Raw genomic sequence first — 19,346 nt, forward strand, 5'->3', positions numbered from 1 at the left:
CCCGATGTCCACCATTGCACATGTTTGGCTAATCGGGCTCCTGACTGACATCCGGTTTGCTTCTGGGGCCTTTGCCGCCATTTCCTTTGCCTCCTTGTTCAGTTGGTGTACGCGCACACACACACACACACACACCTCTGCTTTGAAGCCCTAACCCCCGCCCATAAACTTGATCGACCAAATATGGTTCCCCTTTACACAAAAATAGGAAAAGGCAACAACAAGAAAGAAAGACATTGAGAGAAATGGTTCTTGCTACAAAAACTACAGTTGACCTGAATATTGGTACGTGTGAGATGAAAACATTAGCAGGATATATTTCTCCATCTTTACAGCTACGCAGTATTTATATGGCGAGTCTGCTCCAGTGGGTATACCTTCGGCGGCAACGAGGATCTTCTAGTTTACAGAAATGGAGTGGTGTTACATTTTGAGCTGACTGAGCATGCTCTGTGGAGCCCCTTCTGAAGAGGAGGACCGACAGAGGGAGCCACCAGGTCACATGACCGGTGAGGTGAATGTGCATGCGGGGAAAGAAAAAGAGGAGCAATCTGTTCGACACATTCTCGCGCTCTCTCCCTCTCTCTGTTCTCCCTCTTCTCTCGTTCTCCCACACACCCACACTCTCACCCTCATACACACACACACACACACACACACACACACACACACACACACACACACACACACACTCTCACTCGCTCTGTCTTTCGCTCTCCCTCTGACGCCTTCTTCTTCTCAATGGAGGCCATGAGAAGAAAGCAGGTATGATGCTTCCTGGAGGCACACGAGGGAAAAGACATGTTGGCTTTATACTCTTTACCCTTGGTTGGCTTTGAATGGTCTGAGGACAGATGCCGAGTCTCGCCTCTCAGTTCCTTTTAGCCATTTTCTGTCAAAGTTACCATCAGTTGGTTTGAGCTCTTGCTGTCTTGTAGTTGAGATGGGTTCTCAGTTTGTAAAGTGCGCTTCTCGAGACAGTTGTGGCCGCTCAATCAGCAGACTGATTGCTCTTGATTCCCAAAAATCAAGGACTTAATCTCGAAACAGTGTTTTTCGTTGTTGGTAGTAGCAGCGCCGCTGTATCAAAGAAAGGTTTGAATGTGTGGCTTTGCTGGATCCTGTTGTTGGAGAGCACAACAGCTGTATTTAGAGCAGTCGTAGCACGGGAAATATGATGTAACTCGAACGTCTGACCTCCTGAAGATCTGGAAACTATCCTGAGAGTAGATTTCTTTTTTGTAATCCTTGTTGCTCCATCCTACATTGGTCTCAGGGGACTGGACGTTTGTGCAGCTATGTGATCAGGAATTCACTGGAACATAAGGATGCATGTTAGGCTGCGGTGTGAGATCCCATGTTTCCCGGCTTTGATCTTCCGTGCAGCTGTCAGGCTGAGGGCCTCGCATCAGTCCGTTTGCACAATTAATATACGGACAGGTACATTATTGGCTAATTCTTGGATTTTATGCACATTACGGTCTAAGCTATTTTGGGAGGTTTTTTTTCCCTTTGTTTAGATAGCAGAGAGGTGACAGGAAATGAGGGTGGTGGGAGGAAGGGTGACGCGCCGAATGCAGACTGGGATCATTGCGATTGCACGGTCAGTGCGTCAGACCATTAGATGATCACCAGGAAGCCGCCATGCTTTTTTTTACCAAATTTGAGGTGACAGTTGAAGGAGCTGCAACATGAATCTGAAGGTTTTCAAGAAGATGGTGAAAAACCAAACAAAGAAACGTTTCTGCTGCCGTTTTTCTTTCTTTTGAAATACTGCATCATTTTACCCCTGGCGTCTAAAAAAAAACATAAAAAGGAAGCGGTCAATCCCTTTGGTCGAACGGCTCACAGCCCATAGTCAAGGGTTCACTTGAAGGGATCACATGGCAACAATGTGTGCTTCCCTGCTTCATGACTCAATGTTGTCTTTGGCTGTGTTAAATGCAGTTGGGTGCGCTTTTTAGCGTTCAGCCTAATTTGGGTGTTAGCAGCACCTTGCACGTGTGATAAGTGTGTCAGCGCATCGTGTGACGTGTTTTAGTTTTCAGGCCTCCTGCGGTAGGTCTTAAGATCCCATCAGTGCGAACAGCTGGAGCTTGTCACACAGGGTTCACATTATGTTGTCGGGCCAGTGAACGATTGATGCATTATAATCTTTTACAGCATTACAATGTTCCATATAATCTGTTAAGAGCTTATTTCTAATAACTACTATACTGATTCATTATTTGTTTCTAATGTCCAATTTGGAATGTATACTCTGGGCCATCGTAGCCTCCGTTTTGCAGCCATAGCATATACATATAACATACATTTAATATTTTTTGTTGTGCTACTTAAGGTTCCTGATCAACACTCAGAGCCTTGGCTTTACATTTGGAGCTTCATTCAGCAGCCCACATATCCCCATCCACGTGCCTCGAGACCCCTAAGTTCCCCATCTAGTGGAAAACCGCTGCAATGGCCGCGTTGTGTCAGTAAACAATCTGGTTGCGAAATGGCGGAGATCTGCAGACGGGCTTCTCTGCCTCCCTTCCCCCCCCTTTCCTTTCTGTCTCTAGTGGGTCCGTTCCACTTTCCACCACTAGGGGGAGGGCTGAGGCTGGTTTGTGTTGTGTTTTTTCTTTTGGGTGTGTAACTGTCTCTCCTCAATCCATGAATAAGGAACCGAAGGACTCTTCTTCTCTTCACCCTCACATGTGCTCACTAGATACCTTGAGATCATACGTCAGAGGATTGTCCCAGACTAGATGTTCTTTGGGAAACCCACTCAGATATTGTGCTCCTGGCTCCCAGCCTGGCCTTGTTGCCGTTTGACAAGGTGCATGTCCGTGTTCGCCTCAGGGACTCGGGAGCACGTGTTTGGAGAATGATTTAGGGACCTGGCCTGGTGGCTTATTGAGTTGGGAAGTCGGTTGCATGCAGGTTTTCAGGACAAACCAGCCGTCTGTTAAATCTGAGGATTTGACTCTCGGAGCCCTTGGAGAGGAGAACTCAATTGCTTGAATATTTCTATTAAAGTGAAGCTTTTAGTGGCCTCTGTCTCTCGCAGGTCTTGTGATTGGGGGAAAAATGTTTCCTCTGCCTTGTTGAGACAATCGGATTCAGTACCTGCGTTTCCCACTCGCTGGATTAGACCCGAGCCTGAAGCAGCAGACGTGTCTGTATATCCACCTTAATTCTGCTTGGTATGAGTGTCACCTTTGGTCAAGGGGACTGTAAACCTTCATGATAAGCCCGGAAGGAATGCTGCTCTTCAAGGACAAATCGGACATAGGATCACTCTCCTTTGAACATTTGATTTAAAATGTTGTTTGTAAAGTGTGAAGACAAACAGGGTGGCTTGGAGAAGCAAGGGTGGAACCCAAAGGGAAAGCATAAGCTGTGATTAGTGATATATTCCCTTTGGTGCCTCTTGTTTGTCCTTTGGGCCTTTTTTGTCCCCCAGAGTGAGAACAAGGTTGACACACTGCTCGGGAAGATGAGAGTTTTCACATTTCCTGGTGTTGCTCTTCGACTGCCTAACCCCCGCCTCCCCCGAGATGTAAAGATGGTCTGTGGGTGACTGAGATTTCTATTGAAGCTTGGGCTCTGCATCTCCTGCTCTCCTGGTTGGCTGTGGCCTAGGAAGAGAGAAGCCAGACAATGAAAGTGCATGGGGGTCGTCGGCCTCATTCTCTCGGCTCACCCTATAGTCTCTGATTCTGACAAAGATACGTTACTGAAAAGAGGTTTCGACACCGCATTCGGTTTACCAACAGAAGTTGGTTTTATTCAGATACTGACGCTTGGGCCTGTATTTATTAAACCAAATGTCTCGGTTGACAGAAAATGAATTGACAGCAATTTTGATAATCAAGCAACATTGGCAAACATTCTTCTGCTTTTTTCAGTTTTATATCATTTAGGACTGCAACAATTATTTTCGTAATCGTATAAGCTATATTTTAGTCCATCATGGCACATCAACAACATTTGAAGTTTACATTGATAAAAGCACAGAAGGTTTGGTGTTTTTGCTTGAATGACCTAAACGTCGAATTGATTCTGGAAATTGTTTCCATCAATCGACTGATCACTTAATTCAAGGAATTATCTCTGCGCTGATATCATGGATTGAGACCAAACAAATTATTTAAAGAGGATACCCTGGGCTTTGGGAATTCTTAACTGTTTTGAAACTAACCGATTGAGTGTAAATGTTATTGATTTGAAAACGACAATAAAATAATTGTCGGTTGGAGCTCTACATTTGGTTTCCCTTGACATGTGTTCTTTTGTCATCAGCCCGCTGGTCTAGCCAAGGGCAGCGTGGATAAGGGTGCATCCACGAAGAAAGACGAACTTGACGCCGCAAGCAACAGAGAGGAGAAACCAGGTATTGGTTCATTTTCATAGATGAAGTGCTTTCAATAATTTGACTGTTTACATTGTAATTGTGCATTATTTCACCGTTTTCTTTTTCTCCCACAGATACAAACAAAGAGATCGCTGCCAGACTGTCCTCTTCCCCTCCATCAGAGACGATGCTCAACGGCACCGAATGTGAAGCCACGAGGCACAAGAGCCCGACTCGCGGCTCTGCAGCCGCCAACAACAAGACTTTGCTGTTGCCGACTGAAAATGGCACGTCGGACCTGGAGCCACCGCACGGTTCCGTTACAGGAAGCAACGGATTCATTCTCACAAAGCAGCAGCAGCAGCAGCAGCAGGACGGCGGCTCTGCGGCGAAGCCGGGTCCGGGAGTTTCCCCTCACAGGACTAACTGGTTGCCTTCGGGCTCACCGACGGGGGGCCACACGGCCAAATCTCCCCCGGCCGCAGCTTCTGGGTGTGCGCAGAGTTCAGGCGCGCTAAGGACTGACCCCAGTACAGGGACTACGTCGGGACAGGAGACACCAGACAATGAGAACGGCACAGCCTCGTCTCCTGCCCCGGCTCCTGCACCTGTCACGATACACAGAGCGCGCAAGACCATGTCCAGACCTGCTGTGAGCCCGGCACAAAAGGTAAACTGTCGTGATCCGGCGCATCATCAGCCGCTCACAAGTGTTTTCTGCCTCTTTCTCTCATTACTTTCTGTTCGGGGTGATGTAGTTCTTCAATTGTACATATGGCATAATTATGTCGACATTCGGACATTGTATGAAAACACACGTACATCACACCCATATGTGTCCAAACCATGGGTATTAATCAGCCACTGTAACGGCTTTCCATCAGATTTTTTAAAACGTTGCTGCAGGGATTTGCTCCAATTCAACCCAGAGAGCATGAGCGAGGTCCAACACTGATGTTGAGATAACACCTGGATCACAATCAGTCTTCTACCAACCGTTACCACAAAGTTAGAAACGCAGTGTTGCCGAAAATAGTTAATTATCAGGAATCTAGCACAACGCAGAAGTGAAAGTGGTGTTCGGTTTATTTAAATGGTAAAGTGCATAAAGAATATTTTTTCCCTTTAAAATCAATGACTAATTGTAAGTAATCGTGATCTCAGTATTGATTAAAATAATCATGCAGCCCTGATACAAGATGATGAAATTGTTGCAAAATGCAGTGAACTGTGCTCCGTTACATCAGACAAATCTTAAAAAAATGTTTGGAAAGAGAAATAATTTGCATCAACATATTATGTTGAATACCACTGCGATACCACAGTTAAAACATGTAAATCATCCCACACACGGAACTGCGTTCTGTGAATGGGTGGTTTGGTTTTCTGAGCTGTGCTTGTTGCAGGGGGACCTTGTTTACTGTAACACAGTGGTCTCTTGCAGTGTGGCTCACAATCGTGTGGACATAACATATCCGGGTGAAAATGAATAACCTTAAAGTAAATCCCTTGGTAACACAATGATCCTAACTGATTTTGGTCGTTGTTGCCTGCAGCTTCTTAACAGGGAATTAAGAGAAGCAAAGAGTGCCAAAATGGAGAAGATGGAGATTCATGTTGCGCCTGACGCGCAGAAATCCTCGCAGCAGCCCTCCGCTCAGAACCATCTACCTCAGAGTCCGCCGGATACGCCAGCTTACGCACAAACGGCTTCATCAGCTTCACCCGCAGCTCCCGAGGGTCCTCCGGAGCCTCCGGCTTCTGTGGCTCCTCAAGCTTGTCCGGCTCGTCCAGCTCCAGCCAAGCTCCAACTAGGTCAGACGGAGCCCAGTAACACGTGACAGAAACTGACCTTGTGTCAAAACACTGACTTTGTTCTCGGGTTTCACAGCTCAGTAATCAGACCAGAGCGTCATCTCTATTGACAGTTGTGCTGTAAACATGTGTGTTGTTCTCTCGTGCCGTAGGTCCGTACTCGGGAGCGTTTTCATCCCGGAAGAAGAAGAGGAGGATGGGAATGTACAGTCTGGTTCCCAAGAAGAAAACCAAAGTGCTTAAGCAGAGAACTGTGCTGGAAATGTTCAATGAACATTCTGCCAAGAGCTCGCAGGTCTGCGCTCCCAACAATTACCAAAACAAACGCCATTTAAAGGCACAATGAGTAGGATTATGTAGACCATGTAAATCCCTCTCAATCATCACTTATGACCCAATTAGAGTGCATGGCGGTGTCAGTATGTGCAGAGACATATTCTTATTTTTCTGTGTTCGGAACATTTCTGGGCATCAACCTCCTAAAAAGTAGCGACCTGTTGCCAGATCGAGAGCACGCATCTAAAAGGAAGCCACGAAAATGGCGGACACGTCGTCCGATAAAAGAGAAAATGCACCGAGGTCGAAAAAGTGGAAAAAGCTCGTTCCGAAACGAGAGTGAATTTGCCGCCCCAACTTGTAGAAAACCGCAACTGACGCTTTTATCCAAAGCGACTTACATGTCTGCTCTATACACCGTAGACACAGCAACGGGGAGCTTTTCGGGGTTAAGTGTCTTTCTCAAGGACACATCGACATGGACTAGCGGAGCCGGGGCTCAAACCACCGATCCTCTGATTGAAAGACGGGCATGCTAACCACTGAGCCACAGTCGCCCCAAATCCTACTCATTGTGCCTTTTTAAGTGATCACTTCATTTAGCCACTGGCTGATATCATTGAGGAACAAATGACTAGTCAAAATCTCTTCACTTCGCAGGTTTAAACGTGCACACAGGCACACAGAATTAAACGTGTTCCAGTGGTGTGTTTGTCCCACAAACTCTCCTAGCTTTTTCAGTCTGATAAATAAACCTTTTTTTCCCTTATTAAACCGTACGCCTTCTGAATTAAACCCTTTCATCAAAATAAGACTACCGTAAATGTCTTGCTAACTCATTTTAAAACGCACTTCACTCAACAGAAACATAATAAAACTTACCAAAGCCATATTGGTCAGTCTTTCCACTGTTCACTCAAAATGTTTGGTCAAAATGAAGCCCTTAATTCACCGAAATAGATGTGCTGGCTTTACACACTGTTTTTCCCCACTGTGCACTTTGTGTTAGCGCTTTCCCAGCTGCTCAACCTTGAATCATATTATCCTTAAATAACTTTAATTTAATAGACGAGGCTGAAGTAAACACAAGCAGTCGTACATAAACTGTACCGGGGGGAATAATCTGGCAACTATCTGAGCAGTTTTTGAATCTGACATTTGATGCCATTGATTTTGATCATGTTCGCAGGCTAAAGAGGTCGCGAACATGAATGGCGAAAAGGTTGAAAATGCATCTGAAGAGGAAGAGTCTGAGGAGGTGGAGTCTGAGGAAGAAGAGCGACAGCAGCCGACAGAAGAACCTGCCGGTGCTGTCCAGGAAGCAACATCTGAACCCACCTCTCAGGTTGGAACACACCTGACATGTTTTTATCCTACCATGATACGTGATCAGTTTATTTTGATGGTGGAATTGTTTTCTAAAATGGTTTGATTGAAGTAGATGGAGGTTTTCAATCTCTTGATAACAGTCAGGCAGCGACGGTGTTGGTTGGCCCTTTGGGAAAACAATACATAACTTACAGAATAATTTGAGTCTTGAAAGAGTTAGTGATGACAACATGGAATGCATTGGAAACGTGTCGGGTGCAAGCCTTCAGATGTTTGACTTGCCGTCTGTGGGGAAATTCCCCAGGTGAGCTTTTTGTCAGCTGGAAGAATTCCACGTTCCTGAGAATAAAAAAGCGTACTTCCTTCCAAGTATCACTGCACTGCTGATGAACTCTGCCCTCTGTTTGCCGTGCAGGTGGGAGACGAGCAGGAGTCTGAAGAGTCTGGAGAAGAAGAGGGAGAGGAGGAGGGCTCAGAGTCCGACTTGGTAAGCCAGCACTTAGATCTCATCTTGCATCATCTCTTCTGAGTGAAGACCGAACGGTTTGAAAATCGCTGTATACGTCTGCCGCAGAGCACGGGGTCCAGCCTGAAGAAGAAGTTGAAAAAGAAAATGAAGAGAGACGCCGCGTGGCTCAGGCCGTCCAGGAAACGGAAGAGGAGGATAAAGGCCAAAGGTGATCGCCACGCATATCACACCCACACCTGGACAGAGTCATCGAGTTGCTCACCTGCGGTCCACGTGTAGAGCATCAGTTTTTATTGGCTAGAAATGTAACGGGAAAACAATTTTGACTGACGATATTAATAATGACTTAAGAGCCCAGAACTGCATGAGCTCTAGATTGAGCACATTTTAGGCCATGATGGCGCAAGGGTTGTGCATTCAGGGTGGCGGCTGTGGCACGGAAGGTGGAGCGGGTCGTCCCTCAATCAAATGATCAGCAGTTCAATCCCCTAGTCCATGTCAATGTGTCCCAACTTAACCCCAAACCGCTTCCAAAAGCTGTGTCATCAGTGTATGAGTGGGTGTGAATGGTTGAATGACTGGCGATTCGAGTGGTTGGAAGACGAGAAAGGCCATTCACCATTCCTTTGCACACCCTATCTTTATATTTACAGTATGCAAAATTCATATACACTAAGCAACATTTTCTTTTTACTTTAATATTCAACTTACCTATAACACTTCAATTAAAAATGTATTAAAAACGTCCACCTGGACTCGCTGCTAAACTGATTAGAATAAAAAAAATTAAAAAGAAATGTTGCCATCTCAAGAATTCATATTCTATAATGAGGGTAAAATGATGCAGTGATGATATTTTAGACTCACATGAATGTAAACTGCACCATGAAGGCATACAAACCATGAGGCAGAACATATGGAAACACAGTCAAAGCTTCTTTCAAAAACCTAAATCAAAGCCTAAATAAAAACCTAAATAGTTAGTCCTATCCATAACTTTTAACAACTCTTATGGGGGTTCAAAGTTCTGGTGAGCAGGAGAAAAGAGATGCAGGGTGTCAAATCCATCAAAGAGACGGCAAACCGGTTTGCTAATCAAATTCAAATTCAAATTTCACTTACTGATCACTGTCGTTCTGCTCAGAACTGGAGGCGGTGGATGAGCCTCCGGCTTCAGCTCAGGCCGAGGTGGCTGATGGGAAGGAGCGCACGCAGATTTCTTCACCCGAGTCTGTCAACCTCAACAAGCCCCAGGAGCCGACGGTTCCCTCAGAGAGCAAAGGTGAGGGTAGAAGAGATTGGGGAAACGTGTTCAATATGTTTATAATAATACATTCCATGTGTGTTGATGTGGTTCTACCACTTAGACTAATTAGGTTTTATTACTATATGTTTAGTGATTTGTGTACAACAAAGTTTCCCATAATCCTTACAGACAAACAAAACAAAAAATGTCCACTCCAGCAGCATCATGCATTATGCTATTCCTGTAGATAGACCACAGACCACTGACTGTCTGGTACGCCATACGGGTCACTTTCGATTCTAACAAACTTCAGTTCGTTCAGAATTAAGTGACACAGTGTGCAGATTTTGTGTTTAGACATCATTTCGAACAAAAGAAGTTTGACTTTGTTGGATGAAAAAGTTGCCACATCGGCAGCCAACGTATGATTTTGGGCGTTCTGCTGAATTAACTGAAGCTAATTTAAACTGAGGTAAATGAAGGTAAAGTTCGACTTTGTTTGTCTGCAGGCACTTCCGGGTCAGTGATGGATGAAGCCCAGGAGCTTCCGCTCTGCAGCTGCCGCATGGAGACGCCCAAGAGTCGAGAGATTCTCACGCTGGCCGACAGGAAGTGCATGGCCACAGAGAGTGTTGATGGACAGCTGACCCGCTGCCAGGGTGCCATACTGAAGCACGAAATGATGCGTCCCTCCAACTCGGTTCAGCTGCTAGTTCTGTGCGAGGACCACCGCAACGGCATGGTGAAGCACCAGTGCTGCCCCGGCTGTGGCTTCTTCTGCAGGGCTGTGAGTGCACACTGTCTTTATTAATGTCAGGGCAGAGTCTACTGGGTAGTATTAAGTGTAGAGCAATTAAAAATGAAAAAGAAATTACATTCAACAGACAATCCACAGCAGTGCTATGAATGCACCAGCACAGAACCCATAGGAGCACAGCTGGTGCAGTATGAATCTCATTACAGCTCATTTAGTTTTTTGCATTCGGTTCTGGTTAGGAGTTGCACTGCACACAAATGTCTCGTTTCTTTGTTACTTTGATTAAACTCTGTGGATGTTTCACGGTGGGAAACATCCAGATATCTCCTGTAAGAGTCCTGCACACTCTACAACACTTCACGGAGGTAGATATGTTTAGATTAGATATTCCTTTATTAGTCACGCAGTGGGGAAATTACAGGATTACAGCACCAAACAGGGTAAAGTGCACACAAGATACATAGTAAACAATCAAAACAAGTAATATAAATAATAAACGGTAGAAAACAGTCAAATCTACAATTCTGAATATATATATATATAGACAGACAGTCAGTCAGTCAGTCTGACTTAAACAAAAAGTGTATTAATGTCACCTCCTGTCAAAAATAGGTACTGTCTGAACCAGGAAATAAAAATGATGAAACAAAGTAGTTTACAATTTACAGCCAACCGGTGACATTTCTAAGTTTAGATGCCAAAGCAATATACATAATGAACGCCAATTAAAACTACAAAATCAAGTTTTTGAGTTTGCTGTGACTTAAACCAACAAGGATCAAGATGATAACATTCAGAGCATATCTGAATGACGGATTGCCTACAAAAATATTTTTGTGTTTGTAATGTTTTCACTAAACAATGAATGAAAAACAATCAACAAATTGATAACACAATCAGTAATTTCAGCCTTAAAGTGTTTTTTGTTTTTGAAACCAGACTATTAAAGCTCATGTTTCTTATTTCCTGCCTTAACTTCCCATAGTGATCTGGTTTCCTGTGTGAACGCAGCAGTCAGTGAGGCCCATTGACTTATTTGCTTTTCGTTGCGCAGGGGACCTTCATGGAGTGCCAGCCGGACCTCAGCATCTCTCACCGCTTCCATCGTGATTGTGCCTCGGTGCTGAAGGGTCAAAGCTTCTGTCCCCACTGTGGAGAGGAGGCCGGCAAGGCCAAGGAGGTCACCATCGCCAAGGCCGACACCACCTCCACCGTGCCGCTCACGCTCGCGCACGGGCCGGCCACGCCCGGGGTCCCCGAGGGCCGAGCAGACACCACCACTGGCAGGTAAAGTACCACCTGGGGAGTCAGAATGGGCAGGAAGTTACCTGGCATTGTTATCGGAGGGCGTGTGATGTTCATGTCAGGAGAAAAATAATGCCTAGTAGCTTCCTGGTGAATATGTATGAACAGTTTAAGGGCAGCAATAAAATATCAAGCCCCAAAGAAAAGTCAGTCATGCACTGCTCACCTGAAGTACTTTCTCTCTCTTTTTCCTTCTTCTAGCTCCTCTCGGCTGGCTATGGGGGCTGAAGTCAGCGGCAGGGCCGACAGCTCGCTGTCCGCTCGTTCTGCACACGGACTCGACGCCTCTGCCGCTCCTGGTTTGTCCCGGACCTCAACGATGCCGGCTGGGTTGGGAACAACTGTGCCACCTACAGCCCCACAAGGACCACCCCGAGAGACTCTAGAGAGCATCCTGGTGGCGCTCGACACAGAGAAGTCCGTTCCACCCCCAGACTGTCATCATGATTTATCTGAAGGACCAAAAGATGTTTGAGACAAACCTAGACTAACAAATACTTTTATTTTGTATTCTCGTTTCAGGCCAAAGAAGCTGCGTTTTCACCCCAAACAGCTTTACCTCTCAGCCAAACAGGGAGAACTCAAGAAGGTCTTGCTCATGTTGGGTATGTTAACCTTACCTCGTCATCCCTATTATAGATGAACTCTTGTTTTTCTCTTTCTCTGTGTGCATCTAACATTTGTTTTTATGCAAATGCATTTTCTCCTTTTATCTTCCAGTGGACGGTATCGACCCTAACTTTAAGATGGATTCTCAGAACAAACGCACCCCGCTCCACGCTGCAGCGGAGGGAGGATACAAAGACATCTGCCACATGCTCGTGCAGGTACAAGTCCTTCGCTGATTTCCTTTCCATCCTACCCTGTACCTACTCCTGTGCTAATGAATAAGGTTATTTTGTTTAGATCCTTCGTTTAATGTTTTAAGATGAGAGATGTATACTATGTATTGTAAAATGTGATACTCAAAATGCTTAAGGCCCATTTCAAGCTCTTTTGAGTTTTCTAACCGCCGTCTGACATTTGCCCTTTCAGGCGGGAGCGAACTTGGACATGTGTGACGAAGATCAGCGGACGCCACTGATGGAGGCCTGTGAGAACAACTACATGGAGACGGTCCAGTACCTGCTGAGAGCTGGAGCCAGCGCCATGCACAAGGTTAACCTGCATCTAGTTTCTCTTTCATCAGCCAGCTACAGTGATGAGTAATTTGACCTTTTAATCTTTTGGCAGCCGTCATACTGGTGCTTTTATTTTGATTTTTTTCCAAATGAAATACAAAAAAAACTGAAAAGAACTTATTTGATTCAAGATGTTGAAGTGAGTGGTTAATTATTGTATCGCATGCATATATGTGTATATGTGTGTGTATAAATGATCATTAACAATTGATTCTCTGCTGCTCTCAGGATGTTGAAGGATTCACGTGTCTCCATCTAGCGGCAAAGTCTGGCCATTACAACATCGTTGAGCACCTTCTGTCCACAGGATTAATCAACATCAACTGTCAGGTTGGTACAGTTTCACATTTTCCAATCAATTGTTTTGATCCTCTCTGGGATTTCAGCTTTGTTTTATGAGACACAAGCTTTTGCTCAGGGACGTCATCATGTACCACTTTCTCGTTCAGGAGCGTTTTCATGCCGCTGTCTAATCACGTGGCTGTCTGGCCATACGTAGACGCACATGTCTGATAAGGTAGTTGAAATCGTTCAGCTAATTGTTAAGAATGCCTCAGCAGAGGTCTGTATTTAGTTTGACATTTGACTGTCAGACGTATGACAGTTCAGCTGATTGAATTTAAAGGGCTCGGTTGACTCTTGAGCCACCTGCAAAGGCATGACGAGCTAAAATCATTTTCCTATCAAAAGGGGAGTATAGCCCGTGAGTGTGGGAGCTCCTGCAATATTTAAAGAATAGTTAACCATATATTAGGAATTTAAGGATAATTAAGCATCCAGACATCAGAGTGGCAGCGCATTACCCAAAAGTATTGCACTAACGTTGCCTCAATAAGTTGTTTAATAATAATAATTCCAATCTAGGTTAAACTACTTTGGCTGAAGATGCTGGAGACATGATCTGATCTGTTACCATAAATATTCCCCACAAAAAAGGTTCAACTCTTCTCAAAAATCGACATCAGTAGTGAATTGAAATCTCCATCAGCTGCTGGGTTCACACTCGGTTAACATTCAGTTTAATTCAGGTGTTCAGTTTATCACACGCTGTCAAAACACCACGAGGAACGATCTGCAGCGATGCAGAACTGACTAAAATAACTTAATTGGATCGGAGAGTGGCTCCACTTAATGCTCTTTCTAACGTTGCACAATGAGTATTTAAATGTAAGTGTTCTATATCGACTGTATGCCTCATTCAAACGCACTTTGATGCCGGAATATTGGCTCTAGACAGATGCGGTACTTAAGCAGAGCTCAGAGAAAGGAGTGCACTGCGTCTGACGTGTCTTTGTGTGAAATGTCTGACTCTGCTGCAAGAAGGTATCCATTAGGGCAGTTGAGGACGCAGGCTTTCCTCGGATGAACAAAGTGCCGTTTCACATTTCGATATAATTGTAGGTAATGTTTCAGCTCGACTCAGCTGATCAGTTTGCAGAGCTTGAAAGTGTCATTGCCCCCCCGCACCTTCAGGATGACGGAGGTTGGACAGCCATGATCTGGGCGACAGAGTACAAGCATGTGGACCAGGTGAATCTGCTTCTGTGCAAGGGAGCCGACATCAGCATCAGGGACAAGGTGGGCTAAGGAGTCTGTCCACTCTGTGTCACACGCTTTGCACAAGCAGCACATGTCGTGTAACTGCTGGTTTGTGTTGTTTTGTCGACCAGGAAGAGAACATCTGCCTCCACTGGGCGGCGTTCTCCGGCAGTGTGGAGATCGCCGAGCTGCTCCTGAACGCCCGCTGTGACCTGCAGGCCGTCAACATCCACGGAGACTCGCCTCTACACATCGCTGCCCGGGAGAATCGCTTAGAATGCGTCACGTGAGTTACTGCCTCAGGGGAGAAAGGAGAAAAGAAAAAAAAGCTTTTCGGAAGTGGCTTGTTGTTGTTGATGAGAAGAATGTCGTCCCCTCAGGCTTTTCCTGACTCGAGGAGCAGATGTGTTTCTGAAGAACCGCGAGGGAGAAACCCCTCCGGACTGCTGCAGCCACAACTCCAAGGCCTGGGTGGCCCTGCAGGCCAACAGGAGAGAGAGGGACGCCAAGAACACCAGGCTCTCTCGAGTGGAGGAGAAAGTCCTTCAGAGGTTGAAATGATTCTGTGAAAATGGCAGTGTTTGGGGGTCAAAAGGGGCGGCTTTGGGGATGGGCATGTGGCATTGGATACAATTGGAAACATCTACGAGTTCAGGGTTTACCAGATGATCAAAACACTACAGTTTTGACCATCTAATTGAGATTTATTTTGGGACAATGAAATCCTTGACAGCCCCTAACCAACGTGTGCTCTGTTTACAGTGACGTAGCTCTGGGGCAGGAGAGGGTTCCCCTTCCTTGTGTCAACTCTGTTGACGGTGAACCTCACCCGGATGACTACAAATACATCCCCGAAAACTGCGTCACCTCCCCCATGAACATCGATAGGAACATAACGCACTTGCAGGTCAGTTAGAAACCCTCTCATACGGTATTCTAAAGAAAACAAAGATATCCATTTATTTATTTTTAATTCTGTGATTGGCAGTGTGACGTGACCAACAACATCTTCTCTTCTTAATCCACAGTACTGTGTTTGTAAAGAAGACTGTTCGACAAGTATCTGCATGTGTGGGCAACTCAGTCTGCGCTGCTGGTACGACAAGGTAAGACACACACACACACACGCACACACACACACACACACACACACACACACACACACACACACACACACACACACACACACACACACACACACACACACACACACACCTCTTCTTTTAACAAGATGTATCAGAAAGTATATAGAGACACCTGAACCAGCCAAAACCGTGAGTTACGACACCATGAGTATGTGAGCGAAGTGTCAGCATACCATTTAGTGTGTTGTTCCTATAAATCATGCCGTCTTGATGACCATGAGGGATATATCCTTTTGTTGTGTGTTTAGAGAGGTTGTCTTCTCCCTGAGTTCTGCCGTGAGGAGCCTCCCCTCATCTTTGAGTGCAACCACGCGTGCTCCTGTTGGAGGACATGCAAAAACCGCGTCGTGCAAAATGGAATCAGGTATTCAAAACTGTCTGACATAGTTACAGTTGTGAGGTGTGTGTTATATCTGCTTCAGGGAAAAATTGGATATTGTAACTTTACCGTGTATCTTCCAGGACCAGGCTTCAGGTCTTCAGGACCAGGAAGAAGGGCTGGGGTGTCCGTGCAGTACAAGACATACCACAGGGGACCTTCGTGTGCGAGTAAGTTTCGTGTGCAACACTGTTTGTATTGCCACCCTTCAGTTTTGACACACAGACCATCAATACTCTGCAGGCTGCGTCCCTGCTGATTTGTATTTATTAACACAACACACAGCCCCCAATTAGAACTCTCACACCTGCAGTTTCTGCTGCTTCAGCCTTTTCACATTCAGAAGTGCTGTCGATGTCACCGAGGTGCTGCTGTTCCCGTCACTAGACTGCTAATATATTCTCACTATTTTTTAAAGTTTTTTTTTTACATTTTCAATTCCAACTTTTAGGTTTTGTTTGCTGTTTATAAAAACAAAGAAAGAAAGAAAGAAAAGTGTTGGCTAACACAAATTCAACACCTCTAGTTTATTTTTGCAGTTGTCTTGAGAAACGCGTTCCTGATCCAAACCTTGTTGGTTTAATAAAAAGTTGTGTTTAGTTGTTTTACCTTAAGTAGAATAACTTCAAAGATATGTCAAGTATATCAAAAGCCTGATATATATCAGGCTTTTGATATAGACAACACTCTTTTCCATCACTTTTATGTTCACGGTTGCCAGCCTTCTATCTGATTTCTCCAAATATGTACCTTTTCAGTATTCCATTATTAATTTGACAGTTCATTAAACTTGCATTGAATGCATTAAATATATTAAAAACAATGCATTTGACAATTACTAATTCCAGTTCCTTATTACCTTCTGGAGAACTACTGAGAATTATATATATATATATATATTTCTTTTACATTTGTGATCATATGATGTGCAAACATTGTCCCTATAAAATAAAGTCCAACTCATAAACCAGCAACAGTTTAGTTTTGTAATGCACAATTTAAATGCCCACTCCAGACTGCAAAGGAACCTGTGACACAGTGTGTGTGCGTTCCATGTGATGAAGAATAACCTTTTGGGTTCAACATTGTCAAAGATTTGAGAACCCATGAAAGGTTTACCAGCAGGGATGTTGAATCTCAGAACTGCAGTCTTCGCTCATAAGTCCTTGAAGAATCCCACGTCCATGAAATCTTGACATGTGTGTAAACGGCATCAGCATTGAAACGTTTCAGTGGCGCCTACAGCTACTGACGGGTCGTCTGCTTTTGAACAGGTACGTCGGTGAGATCATCTCCGAAGCCGAAGCCGAAATGCGGCAGAATGACACCTACCTGTTCAGCCTGGATGACAAGGTAACTAATGTGTTATTACACTGAAGCCATCTCCTAAAATAGTTATGACCTTCACTCTGATGATTTCCTAGCTACTACTTCATCAATGTGTGTATCAGCCATGTACTGTGGGATTTCCTCCCGTGCAGAATTTTTATTTTGTTCTGGTCTCTAGCTCATTTGTCTTCCCTCCCAGCCACAGGATCTATACTGCATCGATGCCCGTTTCTATGGAAACATCAGCCGCTTCCTCAATCACATGTGCGAGCCCAACTTGTTTGCCTGTCGAGTGTTCACGAAGCACCAGGACCTTCGTTTCCCACACATTGCCTTCTTCGCCAGTGAAAACATCAAGGCTGGAGAGGAGCTCGGGTAACTCTTCATTAAATCATTTTTTAATACCAATTCAAGACGTGATGTCTTTCAGAAGTAGGATTAAGGAAGGTTTGGATTAAATGCCAGTACTTTTCTGTCACGATAATTGGCTCTCTCATTCCCCCTCCCTCTCATAGATTTAATTACGGCGACCACTTCTGGGAAGTCAAAAGCAAGTTGTTGAGCTGCGACTGCGGCTCTTCAAAGTGCAAGTACTCGTCAGCGGCCATGGCGTCGCTGCAGGCGGACAGCACACCGGAGGGCCGGCAGCAGCCCAGTGCGTCACCCGACACCAGCTCTTCCAACGGACCCTCCAGTCCTTCCTAAAATAAAGAATCCTCTTCACACTAAAAGCTTGGCTACACGTACATGTGGCCGATGGGACGCACAGGGACACCTGTGCGAGGCACCCAGTCCGAACTTGTACTGTATCTCCAACTTCTGATTCGAACCATGGACCTTTTGTGAGAGCCCCGTCAAAACGTCGTCACACAGAACCAGATGCACAATTGAATCCTGGAAGAACTTACGGCTCCCTTATTAGTCCACTTTGTGTCCCATGAACAGCAAGGGGCAGCGACATCACGCACAGCAGAGTCACAGGGACAATAAAGTGTCATACATAATGTCACACATTACTTCACTGGGAAGGAGGACTGTCCTTTTTTCTTTTTCTTTTCTTTAAAGATGATAGCTTGATATTGTTACATGGCTTTTCTTATCGAGCCATGATCATGGAACTTTGGGGTCGGGATGAGGGTATCGTTGTCTTTTGCGAAGACAACCTCAGCGTTCAGCTGGGTTTAACTTGTGTGACCTTTTGGGGTCATTTATCATGAACCATTCCAGCGAGATTAGCTGATAAATATTGAACTATGTTGCCACTTGTTTGTCACTTCCTCTTTGTCGCAGTGTTTGAACAGACGTGTCCGACATTTGCCACCATAGTTGATTATAACTTTATGAATAACCTGACACGGTGGGAAAGACCTGAAGGCGTGGTGCAAAAAAAGTGGACCGTTTTTTTTCTTTTTGCTACTCAAGCGAGTATAGATTGTCTGTCTGAGAGAAAGATCCTGTACCATTCCTCCAAAACGAGGCGATTCTAGTCTGAATAAATTGGTTTACCGTTTTATTAAGCATGCAGCCACATTGTGGAAGAATTTGATCAAACTGAAAGTTTAAAAACAAGAAAATGGTGCTGACAATTTTTTTTTTTTCATTTTTATTACCCATGTGAACATAGTTTGTAAGATAAGAGAACGTTTTTCGTTTTTTTTTATGTTTCATTTTAACTCCACTTTTCTAAGCGTAGTTACTGTAGTTGGGTTTTTGTTTCATGATTTTGCCGACAGAAGCCAACCAATCTTTTTAAATGTTGTTAGTAAAGCAGTGACTGTTGTGCAAAGTCGTGAAAGGTATAAATGATGAAAAAAAAAGGTTATAAAAAATGCAATCCGTAAGGTTCTGTTACATATTTCTGGACCGTGAACCATCCATCTAATTGGTTGTATCTTTTTCAATAAATTTACTACTAATGCATTTATTCTGATACGCGTTACTTGTTGCATTTTTTTTTTTTTAAATTTTGCTGGAATGCAAGCCAGTTTGTTGCAATGTTGCCCAAAACAAACATTGCACAATTTGAACACGCCATTGCCTCTTTCTCCAGCTCGCTCGTTTTGCAGAGTCTCTTCACGTCTAGTGAGACATTCAGCTTTTTGAGCTCCCGATCTCGTCGACCACAAACGCATGACTGAAAGATCTTCTGAAGCCTGCAGTCGGTTCAACCCCGCACAAACCCAGCAGCAGCAGCAGCAGCAGCAGCTCCGTTTTGACAGACTGGGGGGGCCCGGGGC

General features: G+C 44.8%; 1 protein-coding gene across 1 annotated transcript; it reads left to right on the forward strand.

Annotated features, from left to right (window-relative positions):
• The first annotated feature begins 711 nt into the window (after nt 1–711).
• Nucleotides 712–19,033, forward strand: ehmt1b (euchromatic histone-lysine N-methyltransferase 1b). The gene is made up of 26 exons (XM_079235098.1): nt 712–765; nt 4,288–4,378; nt 4,474–5,009; nt 5,896–6,154; nt 6,307–6,449; nt 7,620–7,775; nt 8,175–8,246; nt 8,334–8,436; nt 9,373–9,510; nt 9,984–10,261; nt 11,286–11,518; nt 11,738–11,953; nt 12,059–12,141; nt 12,257–12,363; nt 12,572–12,694; nt 12,946–13,047; nt 14,191–14,295; nt 14,388–14,542; nt 14,637–14,807; nt 15,019–15,163; nt 15,285–15,362; nt 15,650–15,765; nt 15,864–15,950; nt 17,055–17,133; nt 17,309–17,484; nt 17,625–19,033. Exons 1-26 carry the CDS (start codon nt 742–744, stop codon nt 17,812–17,814), a joined length of 3,966 nt encoding a protein of 1,321 aa, XP_079091224.1. The 5' UTR covers nt 712–741; the 3' UTR covers nt 17,815–19,033.
• The last annotated feature ends 313 nt before the right edge of the window (nt 19,034–19,346 follow it).

This window comes from Taurulus bubalis, assembly GCF_910589615.1.
Source record: "Taurulus bubalis genome assembly, chromosome: 19".
Classification (NCBI taxonomy): domain Eukaryota; kingdom Metazoa; phylum Chordata; class Actinopteri; order Perciformes; family Cottidae; genus Taurulus; species Taurulus bubalis.

Bases quoted from the DNA above. Each gene is read 5' to 3' on its own strand.
- ehmt1b (XM_079235098.1), top strand. From the start codon at position 742: ATGGAGGCCATGAGAAGAAAGCAG. The intron at 11,954-12,058 runs GTCCGTTCCACC...TTCTCGTTTCAG, and splicing joins GTGGCGCTCGACACAGAGAA to GCCAAAGAAGCTGCGTTTTC. The intron at 12,142-12,256 runs GTATGTTAACCT...TTTATCTTCCAG, and splicing joins GAAGGTCTTGCTCATGTTGG to TGGACGGTATCGACCCTAAC.